The 22,760-nt window shown below is 56.5% G+C and overlaps 1 protein-coding gene across 3 annotated transcripts in view; it reads left to right on the top strand.

The window, feature by feature from the left end:
* The window catches only part of SH3PXD2A (SH3 and PX domains 2A), a 213,566-nt gene that overhangs the window by 178,504 nt on the left and 12,302 nt on the right, over positions 1-22,760 (top strand). For 2 of the 3 annotated variants that reach the window (XM_069459935.1, XM_069459936.1), the window contains 2 exons: positions 14,456-14,569; positions 21,701-21,818. In XM_069459935.1, the coding sequence (XP_069316036.1) occupies positions 14,456-14,569; positions 21,701-21,818 (232 nt within the window). Of the gene's footprint in view, positions 1-14,455; positions 14,570-16,548; positions 16,633-21,700; positions 21,819-22,760 lie in introns of all 3 variants that reach the window. The other variant, XM_069459934.1, reaches the window with a different exon arrangement.

The raw sequence follows: 22,760 nt of genomic DNA, 5'->3' as shown, positions 1-22,760 counted from the left end.
CATTTGGGCGCCCTCTAAAATCGGCTGATGTGACCAGGAGCAAATCTGACCCGGGCTTAGTATCTTGCTAGAACTTGTCTTAATATCTTACTGAACTTCATGGCATTGTTGTTTCATTGTATGTATTTTTCTAGTATCTTCTATCTGTGCCTAGGGATACTGGTTTTCCATTTCACTATAGCACAGGAAATACATATTGAAGTTTTTAAAAGTAAAGTCAGTTTAAGTAAACATAGTAAGGAAACACTATTGCAAGAATTACTCAGATGGGTTCATTGGTTGCCTGGTGCTCCATGATGCCTGAGAGTTTGGGGAATGCAGAGTTAAAGAGCCCCAAGTGGGACACTCTCTTTTGGGCACCCTCCCTCTCCCACAGTCTCCTGGGGTGATACCAGTGGCTCCCAAATCCCAACTGGGAAAGGAGCCTGGAAAAGCATCCGTGTTCGTGGTGGCTACTCCCCACACCGCGTAGAAGAATCCACGTTGTCAGAGAGCTGTTGACGTCAGGCGGTACAGGATTTTTGCAAGCCCTCTATTTAAAATTCCCCAAAAATTAAATAAGGAGGGTTTGGAGGGAGGAATGCCCTAGACAAATTGTGGAGTGGGTTTGTTTTGTTTATGGAGATGGCCTTTAAAGTCGAAATTGCCCCCGTTTTATTTTTGCCCAATTGAAGAGGGGCTGAACTCAGCTGGGCGGGAGGAGGGGATGGCTGTCAGCCTATGGCTCTTAGTAGAAACCGACTCAATTCTTGGGGCCAAGAAGTTTCCATTTTTAGCAAAGAGAAAACAGGGAAAAAATATACAAACTTGTACACATACTTCTTAGGCAGTGGAGTAAGCTATTTAAAAGAACGAGGATATAACCCTTTATATTTCAAATGACCACTGTAAACTAGAGGGGCTTCCAAAGCTCTCTTCTCCAGACTACAAATGTGTATATAAAGCACCAGGTGCATTGCTGGGCGCTTACTATTCTTTTCTTATCTCACCACGGCCCTGGTAGAACATAACATGCTATTTCATATCCCATCTCATCAGTGAGAGCACTTCAGCCTCATTCATCAGCGTCTTCCTTCAGCTGTTTTGAATGACCAGGTATCTTTCCAGTCTAATGTTTGCTTCCTGAAACTGTAGTCCACCCAATGTCATAATACATGGAACCATCATAGGTGGTAGAGAGACAATAGTAAAGTTTCACTTCTCTTCCAAGCTGTCTGATTTATCTCAGTTTGAGGTTTGATCTTTCAATCTTTATCTCCTGTCTGATAAATCTCTTCTGTAGCAAAGAGGGAGCAGGCTACAGGCTCAGCCTCTTCATTTGTAGCACAGCTTGAATTTGCTTCAGTGCTTGTTCTCGTTGTGTGTGCTTTTATGGTCAGAGCCAGTGGTCCCAGTTGTTTATTCATGGTGGCCATCTGAAGTTTCCTTAGCAAATTACTGTCTTGAAGTTTAAAAAAAAAAAAAAAAAAGGGTGAATTGCTTTAAATATACAGTCTCTGACTTACGATGGTCCGACTTACAATTTTTCAGCTTTATGATGGGTTAATGGGGGTATTGAATGCATTTTCGACTTAGGATATTTTTGACTTCCAGTGGAACTATGGACATAATCTCATCGTAAGTTGAGGAGCATTGTGTATATATCGTGTGGTCCACAGTGTACATGGCCCAAGGATATGGCAAAAGTTGTACGAGGTATGGAAACACCTGAGGTTTGAGAATTGCTGATCCAAAGTCACTCTTGCCTGACAAAGCCCTTGGGTAAGATCTTAAGCCAGAAGCTCATGCATCTTGGGTGTCCCTGCCTCGCCCTGCCACGTGGGCTCAGAGGAGCGGTAACTTGGAGGTGGGCCTGCAAACCACCTGTCCAAGGGGAAGGTGCAGGAGGCGTGGAGAAGCCACGCCCTTGACTCTCCTGGGACTAGGGGTTGCTTGGTAGACTCCGATGGAATGTAGGAGAAGCAGGATTGGCCTTCCTGACTCATTTGTCAGATGGAAATTTGGAGAATGAATAAAAAGAGCAAGCAGCGCTGTTCTCTTTCTGCAGAGCAGTGAGCAGCTGGAGTGGTTTTTAAGGATAGCTGAATGAATGCTGTCCTGGGTGTCAGACCTGAGCGCTAATCCTGACACTGCCCCTTCTTAGCCAAGCACCTTGGATAAGTTACTCATTCTGGGTGTTTCCTAACATAGCCTAAGACTTCACAGACTTGAGGGCAGACTTCTCCCCCAAGACATGCTGAGCTTACAGTCCCCAGAACTTCTTTCTCATCCTCTCTGCAAATTGGGTGACCCACACAACCAAGACTGCCCTAGCCACTCTCAGCTTGTGCCCAAGATTTTGTCATAAGTGTTAATAGTGCCCTTCCATTCACTCAAAAAAGTCTGGACGGTGAATCATAAGATCCCTGTACTGAGCCGTGTCCTTTGGTCTCTTCATTTAAGACTTTGCATCTTGTCATATTTGACCTGCCATTACCATCTGTTTGGACTTTTTTTTTTTTTTCTTGGCTCCTAATCCTGGCACAGCTTTGCTAAATGAGACAGTGCCACCAGCCCAGTGTCTCTCTGTCCTCATCCTGGACTGATTAAAACATCCAACAGGACAGGATCCCATTGGAACCAGCCCTCTAGGTTGTAGCCAGCAAGTCATCACACCCTCTCTTGATGTGTCGGCCATCAGCTGTGAGTATGTCGGCACAGCCCTGTAGCCCCCAGGTCCTGAGGGATCATGAGAGACCCAAGGGGCCCAGAGGTCTTGGCTCTGACACACTCTGGACCAACCAGGCTGCAATTCACTCAGAAGCCAGGGTGGGCTGGCCCCCTTCCTTCCCGTTGCATCCTTCTGTCCAGTGTGCAGAACCTTCCCCAGCTCCCCGAGCATCCCCCAGGAGATGCCCAGTTTACATGACACGACCAGCATTGAGGCCACCAGGGTCTATTCTGGAACTCGCTCTCTTCTTCAGAAGTTGGGACCTTTGCCCATTTTGTGTCCTCTGACCTTGCCCCCATCCCCATGTCTTTCAAGATCGCTGAATGGTGACTGGCAGGGCTGTTTGTCACATGCTCTCGGGACCTTTTTCCCTGGCCAGCTGATGAGAGCGCATCCAGGCAGCCTGTCGGTGGTGTCTTGGGTCCACCTGTCCCCCGCCAGTCAGCAGGTCCAGCTGACACCTTCTTTCCAAGAGCACACGCTGAGCCACACACAGGAGCCCAGCTGACCCTCCCTCAGTCTGCCTCACCTTGCCGCGACCTCCTCGGGAGAGAGACATATCTCTTTCTTACTCTTCTCTTGCCTGGAACAGTAGGAGGGAAAACGCCCTTTTTATTCCCCTTAGCACGATTTCAGAGCTCCACTTATGTGACCGTAGCCCTCCTGACTTGATTCCTGGAGGGTCACACCTCCCTGGTTGTTGCACCGTTTTCGAGCGCCCTCACAGCCGTGTCTACCACCATTCCCATCACTTACAGTTGTGTCGTTAGACTGCACCTTCTTGCACCTTCTATCCTTCCTGAGTGGCCTTCTGTTCAGGTGTCTGGCCACAGACTCAGGCCTCTGTGCTCTGCTTTCTAGGGGGAGACGGAGGACAGTGTCTTTGCGGTGAGTGTCTCCTTTTCATCTGGAAAAACCCCACCACGAAGCAGCCTGAGTAGTATTAGGCTGAGCCACGTGTCTCTACTCACACTGTCCCTCCTACTCGATTGCCTTTCCTCTCCCTCCAGATTCATCTGAAGTTCAATTCAAGTCTCTTCTGCTCTAAGAATTCTCCCGACTACTCAGTCTCATCCCTGGATGACTGCGTTCCTTCAGCAAGCACTGCGTCAGCCACTGCCGTGTCCCTGGCACAGGCATGTCCGAGTCACTTAGCCCAGGCCCTCTAATGCAGGTCTGCACTCCTATCTTCTCTATGGCTCCTGGAGGGGCCTCGTGCTGTCCTGTGTTCTCTATCTCAACCTGCCCCTGGCCCTTGCCTGTGCCAGGCGGAGAACCAGACCCATAAGTTTTCAATAGAGACCTTCCAGAGTCGAGGCTAAATGACAGTGACATCAAGAGTCAGTCTCCCTCCCCGCCTCCCTGAGACTCCAGAGACCTAAGACCTCTCTGCCTCCCTGCTGAGCCCTGGCACCAGTGCTTAAGGGACAACGAGGTCTTGGTTCCAGGGTCTTGGTTCCTTCTTTCGAATTCCCCATGGTTTGCATTTAAATCTTAACGTGAGCTCTTTGCAACTTGCTAGGATTCAGGCTCTGTTCTGAATGCTTTTCGAGGATTAACTCATCTAATCCTTGTAACAACACTGTGAGATGAAGATACTACTTTAGTTCTCTTTTACAGATGAGCAAATTGAGTCAGTTGCCTAAATTCTTGCAGCTGGTAAGTAGCAGAGCTGGGATCTAATCCCAGGCAGCCTGGCTCTGGAGCCTGTGCCGAAACCTGTTCTTCTTCTCGACCTGTCACTTTTTCACGTGCCCCCCTGCCTGCAGATACTTGTTAGTCAGGCCTCCTGGGCGCCTCATCCGTGACCTCCGCCTGCTCAGCCCAGAGCCCTGTGGGCTTGGCAGGGCCCCAGCCCAGCGCTGGCTCCTGGGCCCATCCAGTGAGGTGGGCAGGCTGGAGCTGAGCGGGGAGGTGGCAGCAGCCCAGGCTGTCTTCTTGCCACGGACTCCACGGAGCCTTCCAGATGGTGACGTAGCAGCCTGTGCTAATAGTCTTGGAATCCAGGCCCCAGGCGCCCAGGGGAAGTTCTGGGGCCCTGGTGGCCTCAGAGCCCATCTGGGGGAAGGGAAGGCCCTGGGTAACAGCAGGGTGGGCGCGAGGAGGAGCAGCCAAGTGGGCTAGGAAGGCAGGGCTGTGTGGTGCATGCAGGAGGGACCGGGGAGCCTCTCACCCGCTCCTGTTTGCTTTGGACTGTGTAGATTCATGCTGCGAGCTGGAGTGTGTCTTGGCAAGAGGCCACAGTGACAGAGCCTTCTGACCGGGGGAGGCCTGGCCGAGGGTGGGCGGCCTTTCGCTGTTCTTAAAGGCACAGCACGCGTGGGCGGCCTGCATTCCCAGCTTCTCTGGTTCCCTGCAAGTAGAAGCCTTAGATCTGCCCCAAGGTCATGGGAGAGGGTCAGGCCAGACCCAGGGCAGCAGCGATCCCTTAGGGCCCAGCCTTGGGCCAGGTGGGCAATGCTGGTGACACGTGCCTGGCCAGGTCCCCTTCAGTCACCTTCCTCCTCAGCGTCTGCCCACCCTCTGCCATTTGGTGCTCACAATTTCTCACCTTGTTCCCTTCTCCAAACCTGCTTTAAGGAGAGAACATGGGGATGCCCACACGTGTCACCCTTCCAAAGAAGACAAGGCCCCAGCCAAGGTTTAGATCCTGAATGGAGGCATTTCTGGCAGCAGGTCATGGTGCTGGTTGAGGGTTCTGGGCAGGGGGGACTTCTGGGCCCCCAGAATCCATACCGGCAAGACCATATGATGTTTGAGGTGGTCTGTGTCTTCCTGCTCCACGCCCCACCCTTTTCCACCTGGACCCCGGAACTCTGCGCAGGCCTGGGTGTAGTTAGTGCTCGCCAGACGCTTAGCTCTGCATTATCTGGTGTTGGCTACACACGAAGGACTGGGAGTAACTTGCAGGGAAAGAAAAGGCTAGGCCTGAAAATCACCTGGAGGATGCTGGGTTCTCCGGACTCCAAGCTCCGAGTCTCATCCTGCTGGAAATCCTCTGGGTTTGTGCCCAGAGCCTGAGGCCCAGCCCTCTCCTGCGGGCCTGAGGGCTGTGCACAGGTTGCGATTGGTGCCCAGGGTGGTGGGGAAGGAGAGCCTGGGACCCGGATATGTGCGGTTCACTGCGGTGTCCTCGTGCCTGGAACAGGTGCTCAGTACGTACTTGCTGGGTGAGAAGCTCCGATTATTGAGTGCACTGGTGCTGGGCAATCCGCAAGCGTAGTTAGTATTAGCCTGGCATGCCAAAGAGGCTCAGAGAGGGCCAGTGACCTATCCCAGGTCACTCAGCTAGTGAGTGGTAAAACCAGGATCCAGACTGAGGTCTGTGTAGGGAGAAGGAGCTAAGACACATCCATGAGCCTAGTCCCGGGCTGAGCTGGGCTGGAGGGGGGAGCCGTTCCCAGAGGGAGGAAGGAGCAAGAGTCTCCCCTCCCCCACCAGCTGTTTTGTCCTAGGCTGAGCTGTGACCTCAGAGGACTCTATTAACATCCTAATTGTGTACAGCTGGCCTCACTCTAACCTAATGAGCTCATTATTCTCCCTCCTTAAGGAGGCCATTGTGGCCTGGTCACCCTGGGGACAGCGGTGGCCTGGGAGTGCCCCGTCACTTCCTGCTGCCTTCAGCCAGGCTCAGCCCCCTGCGAAGGCCCCAGTCACCCTCCCAGCCCCTCTCCCCATCTCCATCCATCTCAACCTGTCCCTCACTCTCAGTTTCTCTCCCTCACTCCATGCCAGCATCAGTCGATTTAAGGGAGCTTTGAAATCAGCGAGATGAGTGGATTCCGCTGGGCTGGGGAGAGGGAGGGTCTGGGCTTGGGCCTGAGCTTTTCCTTCCTGGGGCTGGGGGGCTCAGGGGCTCTTGCCATCCCTGCCCTGAGCTGCAGGTGCCAGCCAGACCTCCCAACAGTTGCCTTCTCCTCTCCTCAGTCCCTGGACCATTGCAAAGTGGGTTGTTACTAGGGCCCACTGAGGAGGGCAGGCCACGAATGCTGGGGATATCACTGTTCTCTCTGGGCCTTTGCCCTCTGGAAAGGGCCCGGGGCCCTGGCCTTCTGGCACTGTAGGGACATGGCCCTGGTGGAAGGAGAGGCCAGAGCAGGGCAGCTCTCAGGGTGCTGGCCGGTTTGGGCTTCTCCTAGATGACTTCTCCAGCCTGTGGGTGTAGCCCTGAAGAGCAGGGCTAGAGAAGTCACAATAAAGGTTTCTTAGGCACAGCAGGCATGTGGGGGGGGGGGTCTTCTCTCAGGGCTCCTCTACAACAGTCTGCAGTATTTGAGGGAAGAGGTGTGGTAGCCCCCTCCCCTGCACCGTGTCTGGGAGAGACCATCTCAGCATAAATGCTTTCTTGGGGGACCTGCATAAGCAAGGGCCCTGCAGGCATCGGAGGGCCTGGCTGTCAGGCAAGGCTGCAGGGGTGTGCTAAGAGGTCTCCCAGCCAACCCAGGCCTCTTGGGGGGTCCCCACCATCCCCTGTTGCCACTAAGGTCCCTGCCCCACCCACCAAAAGAGCCTGTTCCCCCTCTACCTGGAAATCAGGGTTGAACTCTCAGGGAAGGGGCCAGGTGTGGCAGCTAACTAGAGAACAGCTGCCCAGGTCCCCTTCCCCTTAGTGCAGATGTGGCCACCTCCTCAGTCCAAGGCTCCATCCTTGTGTGAAACCTCACTGATTTCCTTTCTTATGAAAGGGGCCAGGAGGATGGAAGAGGGAGGCCAGGAGAGGCCAACTTGGAGTTTGGATCTGTCTTCCTAGGGACGTGAAAACTGCAAGAGGTAGCTCAGTCTGGTCCTGGGTGGCTCTAGTCCTTCATCCAGTAAAGCGCATAGCTTCTGTTTAGTGGGCACCTACTGGATGCCAGACCTGTGCATTGTTCCTCATCTCATCCAACCCCCTCCAGCCTGTAGGACAGGTGATATTCTTACCATCTTACAGATGAGGAAACTGAGGCTCAGAAAGGATAAGGCACTCTCCTGAGGCCATGGAGCAGGGACGTGGCAGAAACAAGATGCGGACTCAGGTCTCTGGCTCCTCTGCTTTGGCTCTGTGCTTCCCTGTGCTGAGATTTGGGTATCAGTAAAGCTTCCCGGGGGAGGCTAGATACGTCACGCACTTGAAAGGATGAGTGAGATGTAGAGAGGAGAGGGGAGGCTGCAGGACCTCTGTGAGCCAGAGGACAGAAGCCAGGCTGAGAGTAGCCCTGAGACATTTGGGGGTACGGAGGAAACTCCCAGGGATATCTCCATGACCATGTCGCAAGATAGCACCTTCCGTTCTTCTGAAAGTGCACAGATCAGAGTACGCGGACACATCTGAGTGAGTTGACCAAGCTGTACCGGTGACATGCTCATCAGGCTGCCCTGCTGCTGCAGATGGCACAGATGCCACCTGGCCACCCACGGGGCACTGCCTCTCTCAGTGATTAATGACAACCATCGCATTGACAACAGTTCAAGCCAGGCTACATTCATGCACTATTTCATTTATTTCCCTCAACAGCCTTGGGAAATAGGCTCCATTAATTACTCTCATATCAGAGAGGGGAGACTGAGGCTCAGAATTGTTTAGTAACTTGCCCACGATCACACAGCTGGGAAGTAGCAAGCCAGGCCCTGAATCTGAGTCTTTCCAGCTTCAGACTCCTAGTTACTACCCTCTGCTCACCTGTACACATGAGCACACAGGTATGTGGAGACTGACATCTTTTCTCATGGTGTGCACACCCCAGACACGTGCTCAGATGTAGGCATAGCAACTTCCAGATGGGTACACAGATAAAGTACCAACATTCAGGGACGCACGTTCTCAGGAGTCACCTCTCCCCTCATGCATGCAGCAGGCATACACCTTATCCGCTTGCGGTGACTCAGGGTTCTGCGAGACTCCCTGGGTTTGAAGCTTAGCTTCCTCCTCTGGACAGTGGAAAGGGTGATGATAGTAACACCTAATTTTCACAAGATCTTTGATGAGTAAATAATTTTTTATTTTCTTTTATTAGAAAAACAGTCTTACTCTGTGGTCCAGGCTGGAGTGCAGTGGTGTGATCGCAGCTCACTGCAGCCTCAAACTCTTGAGCTTAAGTGAGCCTCCTGCCTCAGCCTCCCAAGTAGCTAGGACTACAGGTGCATGCCACCATGCCTGCCTAATTTTTTTTTAATTTATTGTAGAGATGGGGTCTCACTATGTAGCCTAGGCTTGATGAGTAAATGAAGTAATATATGTAAATCTTAGTGCCCAACAGAGGACCCTTGTCAGCGTTTGGCTATAATTCTGTACAATACACGCACAGACATGGCTTTGTTCCCACGTGCATGTGTGCCCATGCACACATAGATGTGTCATGTACATAGCTTACTTCCCATGTATTCAGAAATACATACCCTTTTCCATCCCTCCCCCCAGCATACACCCCACTCTCTGAGACTCTGTGGGAAAGGAGATGAGGCCTCAGCATGCTTTAGAGGTGAGCCCGGGAGCCCCACAGGGTGCGCTGGCTGACACCTGAGCCTGCCTGGCTTGCTGGGCCCCCACCCCAGGGTTCAGGTTCTTTGGCTCTTCAGCGGAGCAGCAGTGACTTTGGTCACTGGTTGCAGCAATTGACGTCTGAGCCGCTGGCGTCTGAGAGAGGCCTGCCAGCAGCCGCAGGTGGGAGCAGGCCCAGGGAGTCTCTCCAAGAGGCCTAACTGCATGACTCAAGGGCTTCTGGGAGGTCTGCGTGGAGCCAGGGTGGGCACCTGTGCCCACGTTAACCCATGCTCACCTAGGCGGTGTTTGAGCCTGTCTGTCTTTGCCCACAGCCTCTTCTCTGCAGGGCCTGACAGGGGAGAGACCTGAGACTTGAAGCCACACAGCCAAGCTCTGCACATGTGGGGGCTGAAGTGCAAGGCCAGGCTAGTGTTCTCAGACAAGGTTGGCAGGGGCCACCAAGCCACAGAATGATAGTCTCAGCCGCAAGTCTTGGGGGCACAGCAGGAGAATAGGGTCTTAAGTTGCTGTCTTAGAATGGGGAAGTGCTCTGGTCAGCAGGTAATGTAGCCAGGTGCCCCAGAAGCTTCTGGTGCCATGGAGATTTTGATGTGGGAAGGACTCAGGGACAGCCCTGGGGTGCCCAGGCAGTGTGAAGTGCAGAGCATCACGCTGCTCTGCCTGACAGGCACCTCGGCCATACACTGGCCCTCGACAGGTGTTTGCCCAGCTCCTCCTGTGTGCTGGGGTCTGTGCAGCAGGGGTCGGGGGTGCCCCCTGCCCTTGGGAGCTTCCCTGGTGCCCACAGGTGCAGATCCACCCTGGATCTCTGGCTCCCTGGCTCCTGGGGAAGGGAAAGAGTGGCGCATACATGGAAGGGCTCCAAGAGCGAAGCAGGAGGGAAAGGAGATGATGCCTATGGTGGAGAAGGGCCCCAAATCCTGGGATGATAGGCTCTCGGAGCCCAGGAGAAAGGTCCATGCAGCAGGGAGGGGTGGAAGCAAGAGGTCAACGGGCTCGTGGACTTGACTCTCAGCAGTTCAGGGCCCAGACCAGCTTGGATGGGACTGACTGAGGAGATTCCCCAGGAAGGCGGGGCACCCAGGCCTCACACGCACCTACAGTGGGGACATCTCCCTGGCAGCCCACACCACCTGTGCCCATGGAGGAGGGTCATCTCCTTTGTCTCTGCTGAGGGTGACTGTCGAGCCCCAATTCCAGAAGCAGAGAGAAGGCTTAGGGAACAGTGATCTCAACCATCCAAGAGACCACCAAGTCTTGGGCTCACACAAGGAAAGGGACAAAAAGATTCTCTTGATGCACATGAGCAGGGACAAAGGAGGTTTGTTGTTTGGGAGGGTTGTGTTGGCAGTGGGCACACTTCAATGTAAAAAAACAGGCTGGTTGCGAAGGGATCTTGGAAAATCCTCAGCGAGCTGCCTGCTTCTGAGCTATGCTGTTCCTTGAGGCGTGTCCCCATGTTGTCCAATGACAATAAAATCCCTGGCCCCAGCCCAGGCCCATCCTGGGAAACCCTCTCCTGGGAAGACAGGCTCTCATCCGAGGCCCAGCCCTCCAGGCACTTCCTTAGCCTACTGGAACTTTGCTTGGCTTAGGGGGTGGACCTGGGGTGGTTAGTTCGGGAAGCGTGATGAGATGTGGAACCAGAACTGTGTGCTGTTGGCATTAGCACCTAGGCCTGGGAAGGCACATGTTAAGCCTCGGCTTTCAAGAGCCTCCAAAAAGTGACTCCACGCTGGGAATTGTGGCAACTACTCTTTGGAGGTCTTGGGGGTTGTATCCTGGCAGTGACCACTTGCCCAGAGTGGCCGTGGAGCTCTCAGTTCTCACCCACTGAGGTCCCTGGTGGCAGGTACTCCAGACTCGGCTCAAGATGGGACCCTTCAATCATGATGCTTGGTGACCAGTAGTTAGGGGCAGGTGGCATTAGTGAGGACGCTCTCAGTTCAAATGATTGAGACCCAGCTCCAGGCACAGTAGGTCCGCCAACCCATAGTTTTGCTTTCTGTGAGGTCAACCACTGTTGGAAAATATTACAGTATTTTGAGAGAGAAACCACATTCACATAACCTGTATTAAAGTGTATTGTTATAATTTGTATTGTTTATGATGATCTCTTACTGTGCCTAATTTATAAATTAAACTTCATCATTGGTATGTATGTATAGGAAAAACATATATAAGGGTTTGGTACTATCTGCAGTTTTGGGTATCCACTGGGGGTCTTGGGATGTTATCCCCTATGGATAAGGGGGACGTATTAAGGGGACTGTAAATGAACAGTGCAGAAAGTTCATTGGCTCATTGCAATTAGGAAGACCGGTGGATGGTTCAGCTTTAGTGCACCTGGAACCAGGCACTCAAATGATGTGAATCAGAACTGACTCTTTCCCTCTCTCTGCTTCGCTGCTCCTTTGTTGACTTAACTCTCAGGCCATCTCTTCCCACATGCCCCCTGGAATTCCTGTGGGACTTAGGGTTCGGGTCATCAAAGCACCCGTGTCAGTTCCTAAAAAAGCCCCTGAGTAGCCTTGCTTGGGTCACAGGCCTGTCCCTGAGCCCTCAGTGTCCAGAGAGATGACAGACCAGTCAGGAGATGAGTGGAGGAGGCAGGGCACACGGCCCAGGGAGACGGGGCAGCCGGGGCTTCCTGGCAGACTGCTGGGGGTCCTGAGAGTGTTCCCCTAGAAGCTCAGAAGGGGAAAGACATCCCAGGCAGAGACCTCTGCAATGTCCATGCCCTCTGGATGCACTAGAGACTCCATTAGCTACAGCCTCTGAGCAACCAAACCCTGTGGCCTGGGCTTCAGGGAGGACAGCAGCACTGCTCCAAGCAGCCCCCTCACTGTCCCATGGGAGTTCACGGTGGGCATGGAGATGGGGCCCTGGGATTCCCTGACCAGCTAGCAGAGCTCAGGCTCTTCCTGGGTCAGAGGAGGTAGACAGTAAAACCCTCCCACTGTGTTAGTGAATGGAGGTCCTGTTGGTCGAGATGCCAGACACCCAAGGTGCGAGTAGAAGTCAGGGGGCTCCCTAGGTGCCAAAGACCACCTCCTCCAGCCTGACCTTGGCCCCAAGGTGAGCATCCGTTGCTCACTGTAGCCAGCTCTCAAGAGTATGTCATGCCCCAAGCATGGTCCAGACCCTTCCTGAGTTCGCAGAATTACAAGCCGCCTGCACTCCGTCTCATCCTCCAGATGCTGAGCGAGTGCAGGTGTCTGGTGCTCTAATAACCACTTCTAGACCAAGAGGCCGGGGAAATGCCAATGGCTATCAGAGATGTGTCTGCTAGTCTCTGACATGCTGGTGGCTGCTGCCTGTCCCCCGGAATGGGTGCCAACACATGCCTCACCATGAGTTGCTCAGTGACTTCAGCTGTTCTCTCTTACAAGGTCAAGCCTCCCTTTTTCCATGACCCAGAGAGCCATTCAGTGTACAGAGTGTGCCCACCTGCTCTCTTCCAGCCGGGCTCTCTTCCAGTGCAGGGCGCCTTGGGGTCTCTGGGGTAGAGCATCTAAATGAGGATTGGCATGGCCCTCGCCCTGGGAATTGCTCGCCTAGCCTAGTCCCACAGAGGCGTAGCGTAGGGGTCAGGGGCCAGCCTGCCTATGTTCAGATGAAGGCTTTGCAGTCACTCGGTGCCAGTGTCTCCTTCACCCATGTACGTGTTCATGAAATGAACATGGCAGGAAGGGCCACGGGAGGTCTGAGAACTGGGCGGTCGTGGGAGACACAGGCTTTGGAGCAAGAGTGGGAAGGAGAGGACGGTGGACCTGTGGCATCGCTTCACCTGCAGTGGGGGCACAGCCTCAGTTCTGACTCCCATGGCTTGTGACCCACTGGCCCAAGCTGTCTTTTCTGAGGCTTGTATGGCTGTGTCGAGAGAAAGGCCTTGGTCTCTGGGGGAGGCAGATGGACACAGGGAGCAGAGGGCCAGGCCTAGGGTTGTCAGAAAGGGTCCCGTTGTCCCTCTTCTCTCACCCAGGCAGAGAGGAACAGAGTCTGGGGGCCGTGCCGGGCAGCCAGGAAGGACCCTGGATCCTGGTAGTTGAGCCTACGTCTCAGAGACACTTGGGCCAACCCCTCTCCACAGAGGAGGGAACTGCGACCTCAGAAGGGCGTGGCCCAGACGAGGCCCCTGAGCCAAACAGGCCGGGCCCTGGCATGGCATGGGCTCTGCAGAGCTGAGGTTGCAGGACTCCCCAGGAAGGGTGGGGGACAGGGGGCATTCAGCGCTGGACCACTGGCTGTTAGCAAACCCAGGCCTGTCATACGGGGCAGGTCGGAGCTAGCTGATGACCTGGGAAATGACCCTGGGCTCCAGGGAAAAGGCCGCTGAGGCCTCCCCCGACTGTGTGGTGCTGGGGCTGCTGGTCCCCCTCTGCCCCTCCCGGCGTCTTCACAGTGACCGCCAGGCAGCCTCCTCCGCTGCCCAGTGCTCAGCCCGGCCGGGGGTGCCTGGGAGGACCCCCAGTGCTGCCCAGGGAGAAGCCCTGGAGTCTCCGGATAGGAAAAGGAGAGCTCTGCCATGAACAGTAAAAGAATCAGTGCCACGTTACGTTTGGGGACAAAGAAGTGTCCGAGGCGGGGAAGGGGTGGGGAAGAAGTCAGGACCCTGTGGAGAGCGCCTGCCAGGAAGGGACTGAAGGCATTCGGTGGAGTCCCAAGACCTGGGAGCTCGCGTGCCGTGCTCAGGAAATGTTTGAATGAATGAGCCTTTATCATTTGGCCGTGATTGCCAAGGTCACGTGAGCATGCAGTGCCCACTTACTGTGATAGAAATGTGAGCACACGTGAAGTGCAGCCGTGAGTAGCACCGGTGTGCAGACACCACTGACCCGTGGTGGGGAGAGGACGCAGTGAGCTTTGTTCCTAGATGCCTCTGAAAGCAGAGAAGGCGGCCGAACTCTGGCCAAAGCAGTGATCCTAAAGGGTTTGAATGACCATAAATGGTCTCTGTGTATGGCCAGGGCTCCCTTGGCCTTTCCTGCAAGATGATTTTCATACATCGGACACATCATCATTTCCATTTCATTTCTGTAACTGTGGGTCGCGGTTTATTGGGCCCTCTTCTCGGGGAATGTGCTGATCTTTTCTGCCTTAGAAGAGATGCAGGCTCTTCATGGCTGGACCTGGGCCAGGTGCCCAGGCCGTCTGGCTCCGCGCCCTGCCCTCGAGGCCACCCCTTCCTCCTCGTCCTGGCCCCCAACCCACCCCTGCCGTCACTGGGCTCTCACGGCCCTGTTCTCTCGTGTCCTCTGCAGGCTGGTGGTTCGTGAGCACCTCTGAGGAGCAGGGCTGGGTCCCTGCCACCTACCTGGAGGCCCAGAATGGCACTCGGGATGACTCAGACATCAACACCTCCAAGACTGGGGAAGGTAAGGGCCTGCAGACTCGGGGGTGGCCGGGTGGGTAATGAGGGCAGGGATGGGGACCCGGGGCTGCCCCTGGAGTCCACCCCTGCTGGGGGCAGCTCTCCTACGCTTTCCCCCCAAACCATCAGAACCCTACAGTGAGTTGGACCATACCCCAGCCCCTTCCCTTGGGTCCCATCTCCCTGAGGCCAGTCCACAAGGCCACCTCCCACCCCATATCCCTGCTGGCTCCCACGTGGGGCTAAAAACAGAGGGGAAGTTCTCCTGGGCTGTGGACCTTGGGCTTTGGCAACTTTTGGCCAGAGAGTCAGGAGCACGCACAGTCTTAGGACTAGACCCCCCCGAGAAAGCTCCCTGTCCCCAGAAGCCTTGGAGGCCTCTGGAAGACCCCATGGAGACCTCAGTTCCCCCAACCACACTATGTTCTCTGCAGTGGGGACAATCTGAGGGGCCGTGGGTGCACAGCAACTGCCGTGGGTGTGTCCTGCTCAGCAGCCTCTGCACTGGGTGCTGTCAGCTTGGCCAAGGGTACAGACCCGCCAGATCTGTGAGCCGTTTCTCAGTGGCTCAGGAACTCAGGGGTGCCTCTGACCCCACACAGCCGCTCTGATTAGCTCTGGCTCGGTGAGGATTTGCAGGGTCTCTGTCCTTGCATTCCAAAGAGTCTGCCCCTGCCCTCTGGGCCAGCACTGGCCTGCGCAGCCTGTCTCTGGACTGGGCATCCCCAGAGCAGGCCTCCTGCACCCAGTGAGTCTGAGCCACGCCCAGGTCAGTCCCTGGCCACCTGCCCCTGATGACTTCCAAACCTCCCGTGGCCTGGCAGCAGGAATTCTTTCCCTAACGGTCGGTGGGGACGGTCCAGATGGACATGTCTGAGAGCCAGAGTAATCCAGGCCTGCCACCCGGGGCTCAGGCCACCTCCAGGCCTGCTTCCCCTGCCCACCTCCCTGCTGCCAGGCCAAAATAAGCAGCCCGCCAGCTCCTTATTCATCCTTCCCCTCGTTGCCGGCTACTCGGTGGGCGGCTGGGGCCTCGCCTTTCCTCCGGTGTCAGTGCTTCATTTCGGCCCCTGCAGGTTTCCAGGGAAGGCCCCGTCGGGAAGGGCTTGCATGTCCAGGCAGGGCTGAGCCTGCACCCCAGCTCCTCTCGGGCTCCGCTGCACCTCTGCAGCGGTGGCGGGTCTTGGCCCGAGCTGGGTCTGGTCTGGTTTGCTGCAGCTCCACGTTCTGTAGGGCATCCCAGGGCCTCGCAGAAACAGCAGTGGCTCACACGGTACCAGGTGCTGGGCTGGGTCCTCTAAGTGCCCTGCCCTGGGAGGACACTGTTGCTGTCCCTGTTTTAACAGCTGTGGGAACTGAGGCTTCGAGATGTTTAGTTATGTGCTTGTCCTTGGAAGGTTTGGGCCCTGGTCAGCCTCCATTGTCCTGTGGACCATGCCACCATGTCACATGCCTCTCCATGATGCATGTAAGCAGTGAAGACAGCTCTTGGCTCAACTCCAAGGGAGTTGGGGCGGGGGGCAATCTGAGCCCCCAGCTGAAAAGGCTGCACCAGGAAGGCCAGAGCAGAGATGTTGCATAGATTGTGGAGGACCTGGGCACTGAGTGGGCAGAAGTCCAGGACAGGAAAGAGCCTGAGAGGCATGGAGTACAAATGCCAGCCCAGCTGGAACAGAGAGCAGGAGCTTTGCACAGAACAAGTGGTAGCAGGTTATGGCAGATGTTGACCTTGATAAAGTACAAATGAGGCAAGACAGAGAGGTTTGGCTTTGGTTCAGTTTTTTTCCCATGTGTCGATGATGTCACCTGTCATCTCTGCTCCCATCCAGCAGGGCTGTGCCCTTCAGCTCAGTCCAGGTGACGGTGCCCTTCAGCCTGGCCCTCCCTCCATCCCCTCCCCATCCCACCCCCATCTCATCCTCATCTCCATTCTCTCTGCCGGTTGCTGTCGGCCGCGTGCTCCATCACCATCTCCCACGCCAGTGTCCAAGAGACGCAAGGCCCATCTGCGGCGCCTGGATCGCCGGTGGACCCTGGGCGGGATGGTCAACAGGCAGCACAGCCGAGGTGACCGCGGGAGCTGGCTTCTCCTCCCCTCACAGCTTACGCCTGTCTCTCGCTAACACCTCTCCTCTCTCACTGCCCGGGGCCGCCTCGCTCAGCCAGGTCCACGGGCCAGACTTTTCTCTCACCTACTGCAGCTTGCGGGGGGCTGCTCGGGAGTTGGGGTGGCACTGGTGGTGGCTCTGGTTTTGTCATTGGTCCTGGGCACAGGGAGGTCATGGGATGTGATTTTAGGTCCCTTGAAAAGGAAGAGGGGCTTGAGGGAGGAGGGGACAAGTGGGTGTCTCTGGGTGTCCAAGGAAGGCCACATTTGCCCTGGAAGCTGGAGATTAAAGGTGCTGTACGAGTCTAAATGGCCTCATGGGCTTCCCACGCCCCCTTCACTGCCTCCTTCCTCTGAGAAAGGGCTCCCTTGGCCAAAGCTGTGTCAGTTGCTTGGGAACAGAGTAGAAAGAAGAACCAGCCCACAGCCCTCCTGCCTCAGCCAGCTCCACAGAGGCTAGAAAGGGAGCAACAGGCAGACCTGGCCTGGCCCCGGGGCCAGCCCAGCAAGCTCTGCTCCAGCCAGGGGCACTGACTGCAGGATTCAGGAGGGGCCTGGTGAGGAGGGTTCCAGGGAGGCCCGGGGCCGGCAGGTAGCCAGTTTCTCCTGCCCTCGGGGAGCAGGGACATGTGCTCCTCGCAGAGACAACACAGCTGGAAAGGTGCTCTCCATCCCTGAGCAGGGAGTGTGATAACCACTGACCTTTCTGGAACACAGGGGCACCTGTGACTAGCACTCCCCCCTGCCACCACCCCCACCCACACACAGCTTGTTTCTAAATGACAGAGCATGTTTTGGTGTCTGCCCCAGGCCCTCGGATAGCAGAAAGCCTGGACTCTTGGGTGGCCGCAGCCTACGGCTGGCACCAGGCACAGCCGTGAGGAACCCGGCTTGTCCTGAGGGTGGAGCCCGGGCTGGACCCTGGGGGCTGACGTGGGGCAGGGGCGAAGTCGTAGAAACGCCAAGAACAGGCTGAAGGTAGACCAAAGGCCACCCCGAAGCTAGGAGGGGTGGGATAGCACCACTGCGAGGCTGGCTGGGATGCAGCCCGGGCCTTGGCGGCCAAGGAGAGCAGGATGTGGGCCCGGAAACAGGGATGAAGGTTTGGCCTGCTCCGGACACCCTCATGCTCTGAGCACCAAACACAAACCTGTCTCCACGACCACACAGACACATGTACAGCCCCGGTGGCCACAGAGCGCAGTACCCTGTCACATCCAGAGCCCCACAGCTACACAGCCACAGTCCTGTGCACACAGCCACTCACAGATCGGTGTATATAATGCCACACGTCCACTGTGCCACGTGTATGCTGTTCACACAGTCACAAATGCATCATACAGCAAACTGCTCGTGGTCACATCGCATATACTTGTGCAGCAGCATCCACAGGTGCACAAAGAGCATCATCTGCATAACCCCTGGTACCACCAACACAGGTAGTGTAGTCACAGTCACAGATTGTATATACACACTGTATAATGATACACGTAGACACAAATACCCAACAAAATGCATAATTCGACAGTCACCGATATATAAGCAGATACAAGCCCACAATGTCTGTGTCTGTGTGTCTATCTGTCTGTCTCTCTCTCTCTCTCTCTTTCTCTCTCAAATAAGAGACCTAAACAACATAATTGCCTAGCCTTAGCCCTGTGAGTTAAGTTAAACCAGGCAGCCAAAGGAAAACTTGCAGAGAGATGGCCGGGAGACACTCGCTGAGCACAGCAGGGCTGCTGGGGGACAGACATTGGGTCACCAAATAACCAGACGAGAGGACAGCAGTGCGTCCCCGTGGCCTCCACTCCCGTTCCCTCAGCCAGCCGGGCCCTTGGAGCCAAAAGGCCCCTCTGAGTGGCGCTGGGTGAGTGGCGGGGACGGGAGCGGAGCCAGGGAGACTGCTGACGGAGGGGAAAGTGTTGGGAATGCAAAGGCCGCTGTGGTTTGCAAATTGCAGGACACCCAGCCCCTGCCTCCCAAACCAAAGCGGCCTGTCCACCCCCAATCCACCCCCCGGGCCAGCCGCCTGGCCAGCCCTCACCAGCGCAGTTGCCACCGTCGCTTGGTGGCACGGTCAGTGCCCACGGCCCTAGTGCTTCCCAGGAACCTGAGCGCACAGCCTCCCTCCCCTCAACTCCATTTCCTAAGGGACATCTCTTCCAGAGACCCTGACCAACCTGGATGACTCAGCCACCCACTGAGGCCATGTCTGTCCCCACAACCACACACACATGCCTGGGCATTCTCGCATTCGAGCCCCCAGATGGGGTCTGTGGGCCTGTTGAGTGGAAGATCTAGCTCGGCTTCTCCCTTGGGACACCTGTGGCACGTGTCCACATGGAGGCGGCCCACACTGCTGTCATCTGAGCCGACTGAGGCAGAAAACCCAAGACGTGGGAAGAGCCAGTCTGACTGCCCAGCCCTGCCGGGGACCAGGGCTCTGAACTCTCACCCTCTGGAAGCTGCGCGGTGGCTGGGTCAGGACGTGCCTCCCGGCCAGCCAGTGCCCTCACCAGGAGCACATGATCTCCGGGACGCCTGTGGCTGCCACAGCCCAGTGGGCGCCAAGAACAGGGCCTTTTGCAGGAACAGCTCAACTTTACTGGCCAGAACTGATATCCTTGGTTCTGCCCCCATGACCCAAGAGGTCAGGAGAAAACAGGAGCCCGTGGAACATGCTGGAGGAACTCTGTCGTCCACACGCACCCTGGGAGGCTGCGGAGGCTGGGGCCTGGCAGCTCGAGGAGGCTGAGCCCACACGAGATGGTCTCTAGGCCCTGTTCTCCGCCATGAGGCAGGGCAGGGCTCCTCTGATCTTCCCACGAGAAGGGCTGTCATTTTTCCCTGCAAATGCAACCTTGCCTAGGAAAACTTTAATGATGGCTTCCTGCTCGAACCACAGACTTTTAAAAATAGCCCAGTGAACAAAGGCAAAATGCAGAGCCCAAGCCTCGCCTCGCCCTGGCCTCAGAACCCTGGATTCCCGCAGCCTGGCGCTGCCCCTCTGGCCGCTGCCCGGGCCAGGATTTACCGTGCCCCACTGGAAAATGGAGCAGGACCAGGAACGGGCAGGAGAGCAGAGGGTTGGACTGTGGAGCCCTGAACTTCTCAAAGGCCCGAGTCAGAATCTGGCGCGGCCGGGTTCTCAGGCAGCCTTGGCAGCGATCCGCGGCATGGCTGGGTTGGAATCCGAAAGCCTCCAGGAGCGGGGCCCTCCCCGAGTCGGCGCTGACGAAGGTCTGCGGCGGAGAAGCGAGAAGCACGTCGAAGAATTGTGCGGGCTCCCACGGCCCATCGCCCATCTTTTGCTTTTTGGGAGCCTTTCACATTGGGCCAGTATCCCATCAGTTCTGTCCTCGTGGCCCAGCAGGGCAGCGCATCCAAAGGGAGCTGCTATCTCAGCACAGGGCTGTGGACAGAACCCTGATAACCCAGGGGAGAGCGAACAGATGGCCCTCCCGTGGCATCTGACTTCCCCCATCGCTGCCGGAGGCTCAGGCAGGCAGCCTGGCAGCATCCCGCTGAGGGGCCCAGGGAGCGGTTTGCACAGCGGGGAACCAGGGGACAGGGTCTCAGGGAAGGAGGCCAGCACTCTGCGCCAGTACCGTGCTGTTTTGCTCTCCCAGAAAGCTGCCCACTCAATACCCTTGCTCAGCCCTGCCTTCCTCTTCACGATGCAGTCGACAGTCCTTACTCCTACTCTCTGCCAGGCCCCGTCTCAGTCTCTGTGGAGCACCTGGGCCAGAGAGGACAGCATAGGTTCAGGTGACCGTCCCGAAGGGCATGGCCAGCTTGCCAGTTCTTCCCTCCCTGCCTCTGTTCCTCGTTCTCCCAGAGGGTGACGGGGGAGTGTGTTCCACCCTGAGCTGTCCTCCGGGAAGGGCCTCACCAGGGAGGCAGGGGTCTTTGGCCAGCTGTGGGCAGAGCCAGGGAGTGCCCAGCCCTGGGTCTACGTGTCAGGGGCTTCCTGGGACAGGCACAGCAGATATGGAAGAAACACCCCCCTGGAAGCCTGATCGAGCACCCAAGTCGCAGGCACCAGGGCCTCCTGCCAGGAGGGAGGCTGGAGAAAACCAGGGGAGATGCTGTGGGGCCCCAGCCTCCCCACACCTGCCCTTCCAAGCTCCCCCTCAGATGCCACAAGGTGCCTCTTTCCCAGTGGCTTGGGGAAACCTTGAACAAGACCTTGAAGTCGCATCCATGAGAACAGAGCAGGCAGTGCCCGAGAGGCGCTGTGCAGCGGCTGCACGATCAGGTCAGCACGCTGTCCTCTGGAAGGCGCATGGACACACAGGCCCAGCTAAGGGCCCACGAGGTCCTGCCAGATTGTGTTGCATTTAGCGTTTCCACGTTCGTTTGGCCACAGCACCCTTAACAAAGCACATAGAGCCACTCCCGTAGAACTGTTCTGCGGAATCCTTTGGGGAAACTACCTGATCAGATGTTAACGGTGGGGCAGGCGCTCAGGGAAAGCTTCACCAAGGGGCTGCCCCGAGGGCTTCTGAAGGTCGGACAGAAGAGTGTAAGAGGTTGAGGTGGGGGCAGGGCTGGGAGAGCACGTCTGGGACCCAGATGGAAGCATGGCACCTTCCGAGGAGGGGTGTGTCATGGGGCCTCAAGGCATCCAGGGGACACCCAGCATTGCTCTGAGACTTCCCAACTCGGGCCCCTCCCGAGGAGTGGGTTCCTCCTCCTGCTCTCAGCCCAGTGAGCTCCTAGAGCCTTCGGACTGTAGGTCCCGGCAGCCCGGCTGCTGTTCTCAGCTGGGGGCTGACTCCGTGCTGCCTGGGGTCTTGCCAGGCAACCTGGGGGCCTGGCTGGGTATGGCACACACTGGGAGCAGCAGTGACCCTGCCCCCATGACCTCCCTACTGCCACCCCTGAGGCCTGGTCCTTTCCTACCCTGGAGAAGTCAGGCTGACCCCGTGCTCCTTGGCAGGCAGCTGAGCAAGAGGAGGGGGCAGGAAGCAGGACCTCCACCCAGACCTCAAATAATCCTGCTTTCTTCTGTCCACCCACCCGCAGAGGAGAAGTATGTCACCGTGCAGCCATACACCAGCCAGAGCAAGGACGAAATTGGCTTTGAGAAGGGTGTCACCGTGGAGGTGATCCGGAAGAACTTGGAAGGCTGGTGGTACATCAGGTAGGAGACCTGGAGGAAGAGGAGCTGCCTCTGTCCTACCTGGGCCCTGGGCAGAGTGCAGAGTGGCAGTGGCCACCTGATGGCAGGTATGTACTGAATGCAGCTGTGCACCCAGGGCACGGGGCTGGCTGCTCCGACTCTGCACAGCTGAGTGTTCATCTCGCAGATTCTCTCCCGGGACACGGAAAGCAGAGCTGGAGCCATGGCCAGCGGGGCACAGAGGCCCCGGCTCCGCTTGCAGACTGTGGTGCAATCCCTTCCCACGCATCTGCCAGGAGAGTTCAACACATCTGAATTTGGTTTTCTGCGTCCGGCTTTGGCTCCCTGGCCTACTCCACAGCGAGGGCTGCCTGGAGCGCTGGCGCCCACAGGCCTCGCTGGGGTCCCAGCAGGCAGCCTCTGCTGCCCAGGCTCAGCGCTCAGCCCCGAGGCGGGCTTCTGACAGCATGTCCCTGGTGGATGGGGCCATCTGTCCACTCCGCAGGGCTGGCTGCAAGGCTGGGGCAGGAGCAAGGCTGCTCGACTGTCAGGAGCCTCCTCCTCCTCCTCCTCCTCCTGCCCCTTCCTCTCCCAGGGCCTAATCACACTGCCCAGCTGGAAAACCCATTTGGGGGTATGGGCAGGGGAGTGGGAGATTTTCTGACGCCGTGGAAGCAAACTAAACCCTGTAGGCGTCACTCATGATTAACTGGCCAAGACCAGCCCTTCAGGAAATGCTTCTTGTGCCTTTGGAGCTGGCTCGGCTGCAGTGGCTTTGCACAGCTGACAGAGAGGTAGTCCCATATCTGTGGCCTCAGGAGACCACGGCCTCAGCCACCACACCTGGGAGACCCAGCCCCCAGTGAGCAGGGTGTGTGTTCTGAACAGTCTCCCACAGAGGGGACAGAATCGTACCGTGGGGCCCCCATGACTGAGATGATGCATGCACTCATGGCACAGTTG

Source organism: Eulemur rufifrons, chromosome 28, assembly GCF_041146395.1.
Source record: "Eulemur rufifrons isolate Redbay chromosome 28, OSU_ERuf_1, whole genome shotgun sequence".
NCBI classification, from domain to species: Eukaryota; Metazoa; Chordata; class Mammalia; order Primates; family Lemuridae; genus Eulemur; species Eulemur rufifrons.
This window is presented reverse-complemented; position numbering and strand designations above follow the sequence as displayed.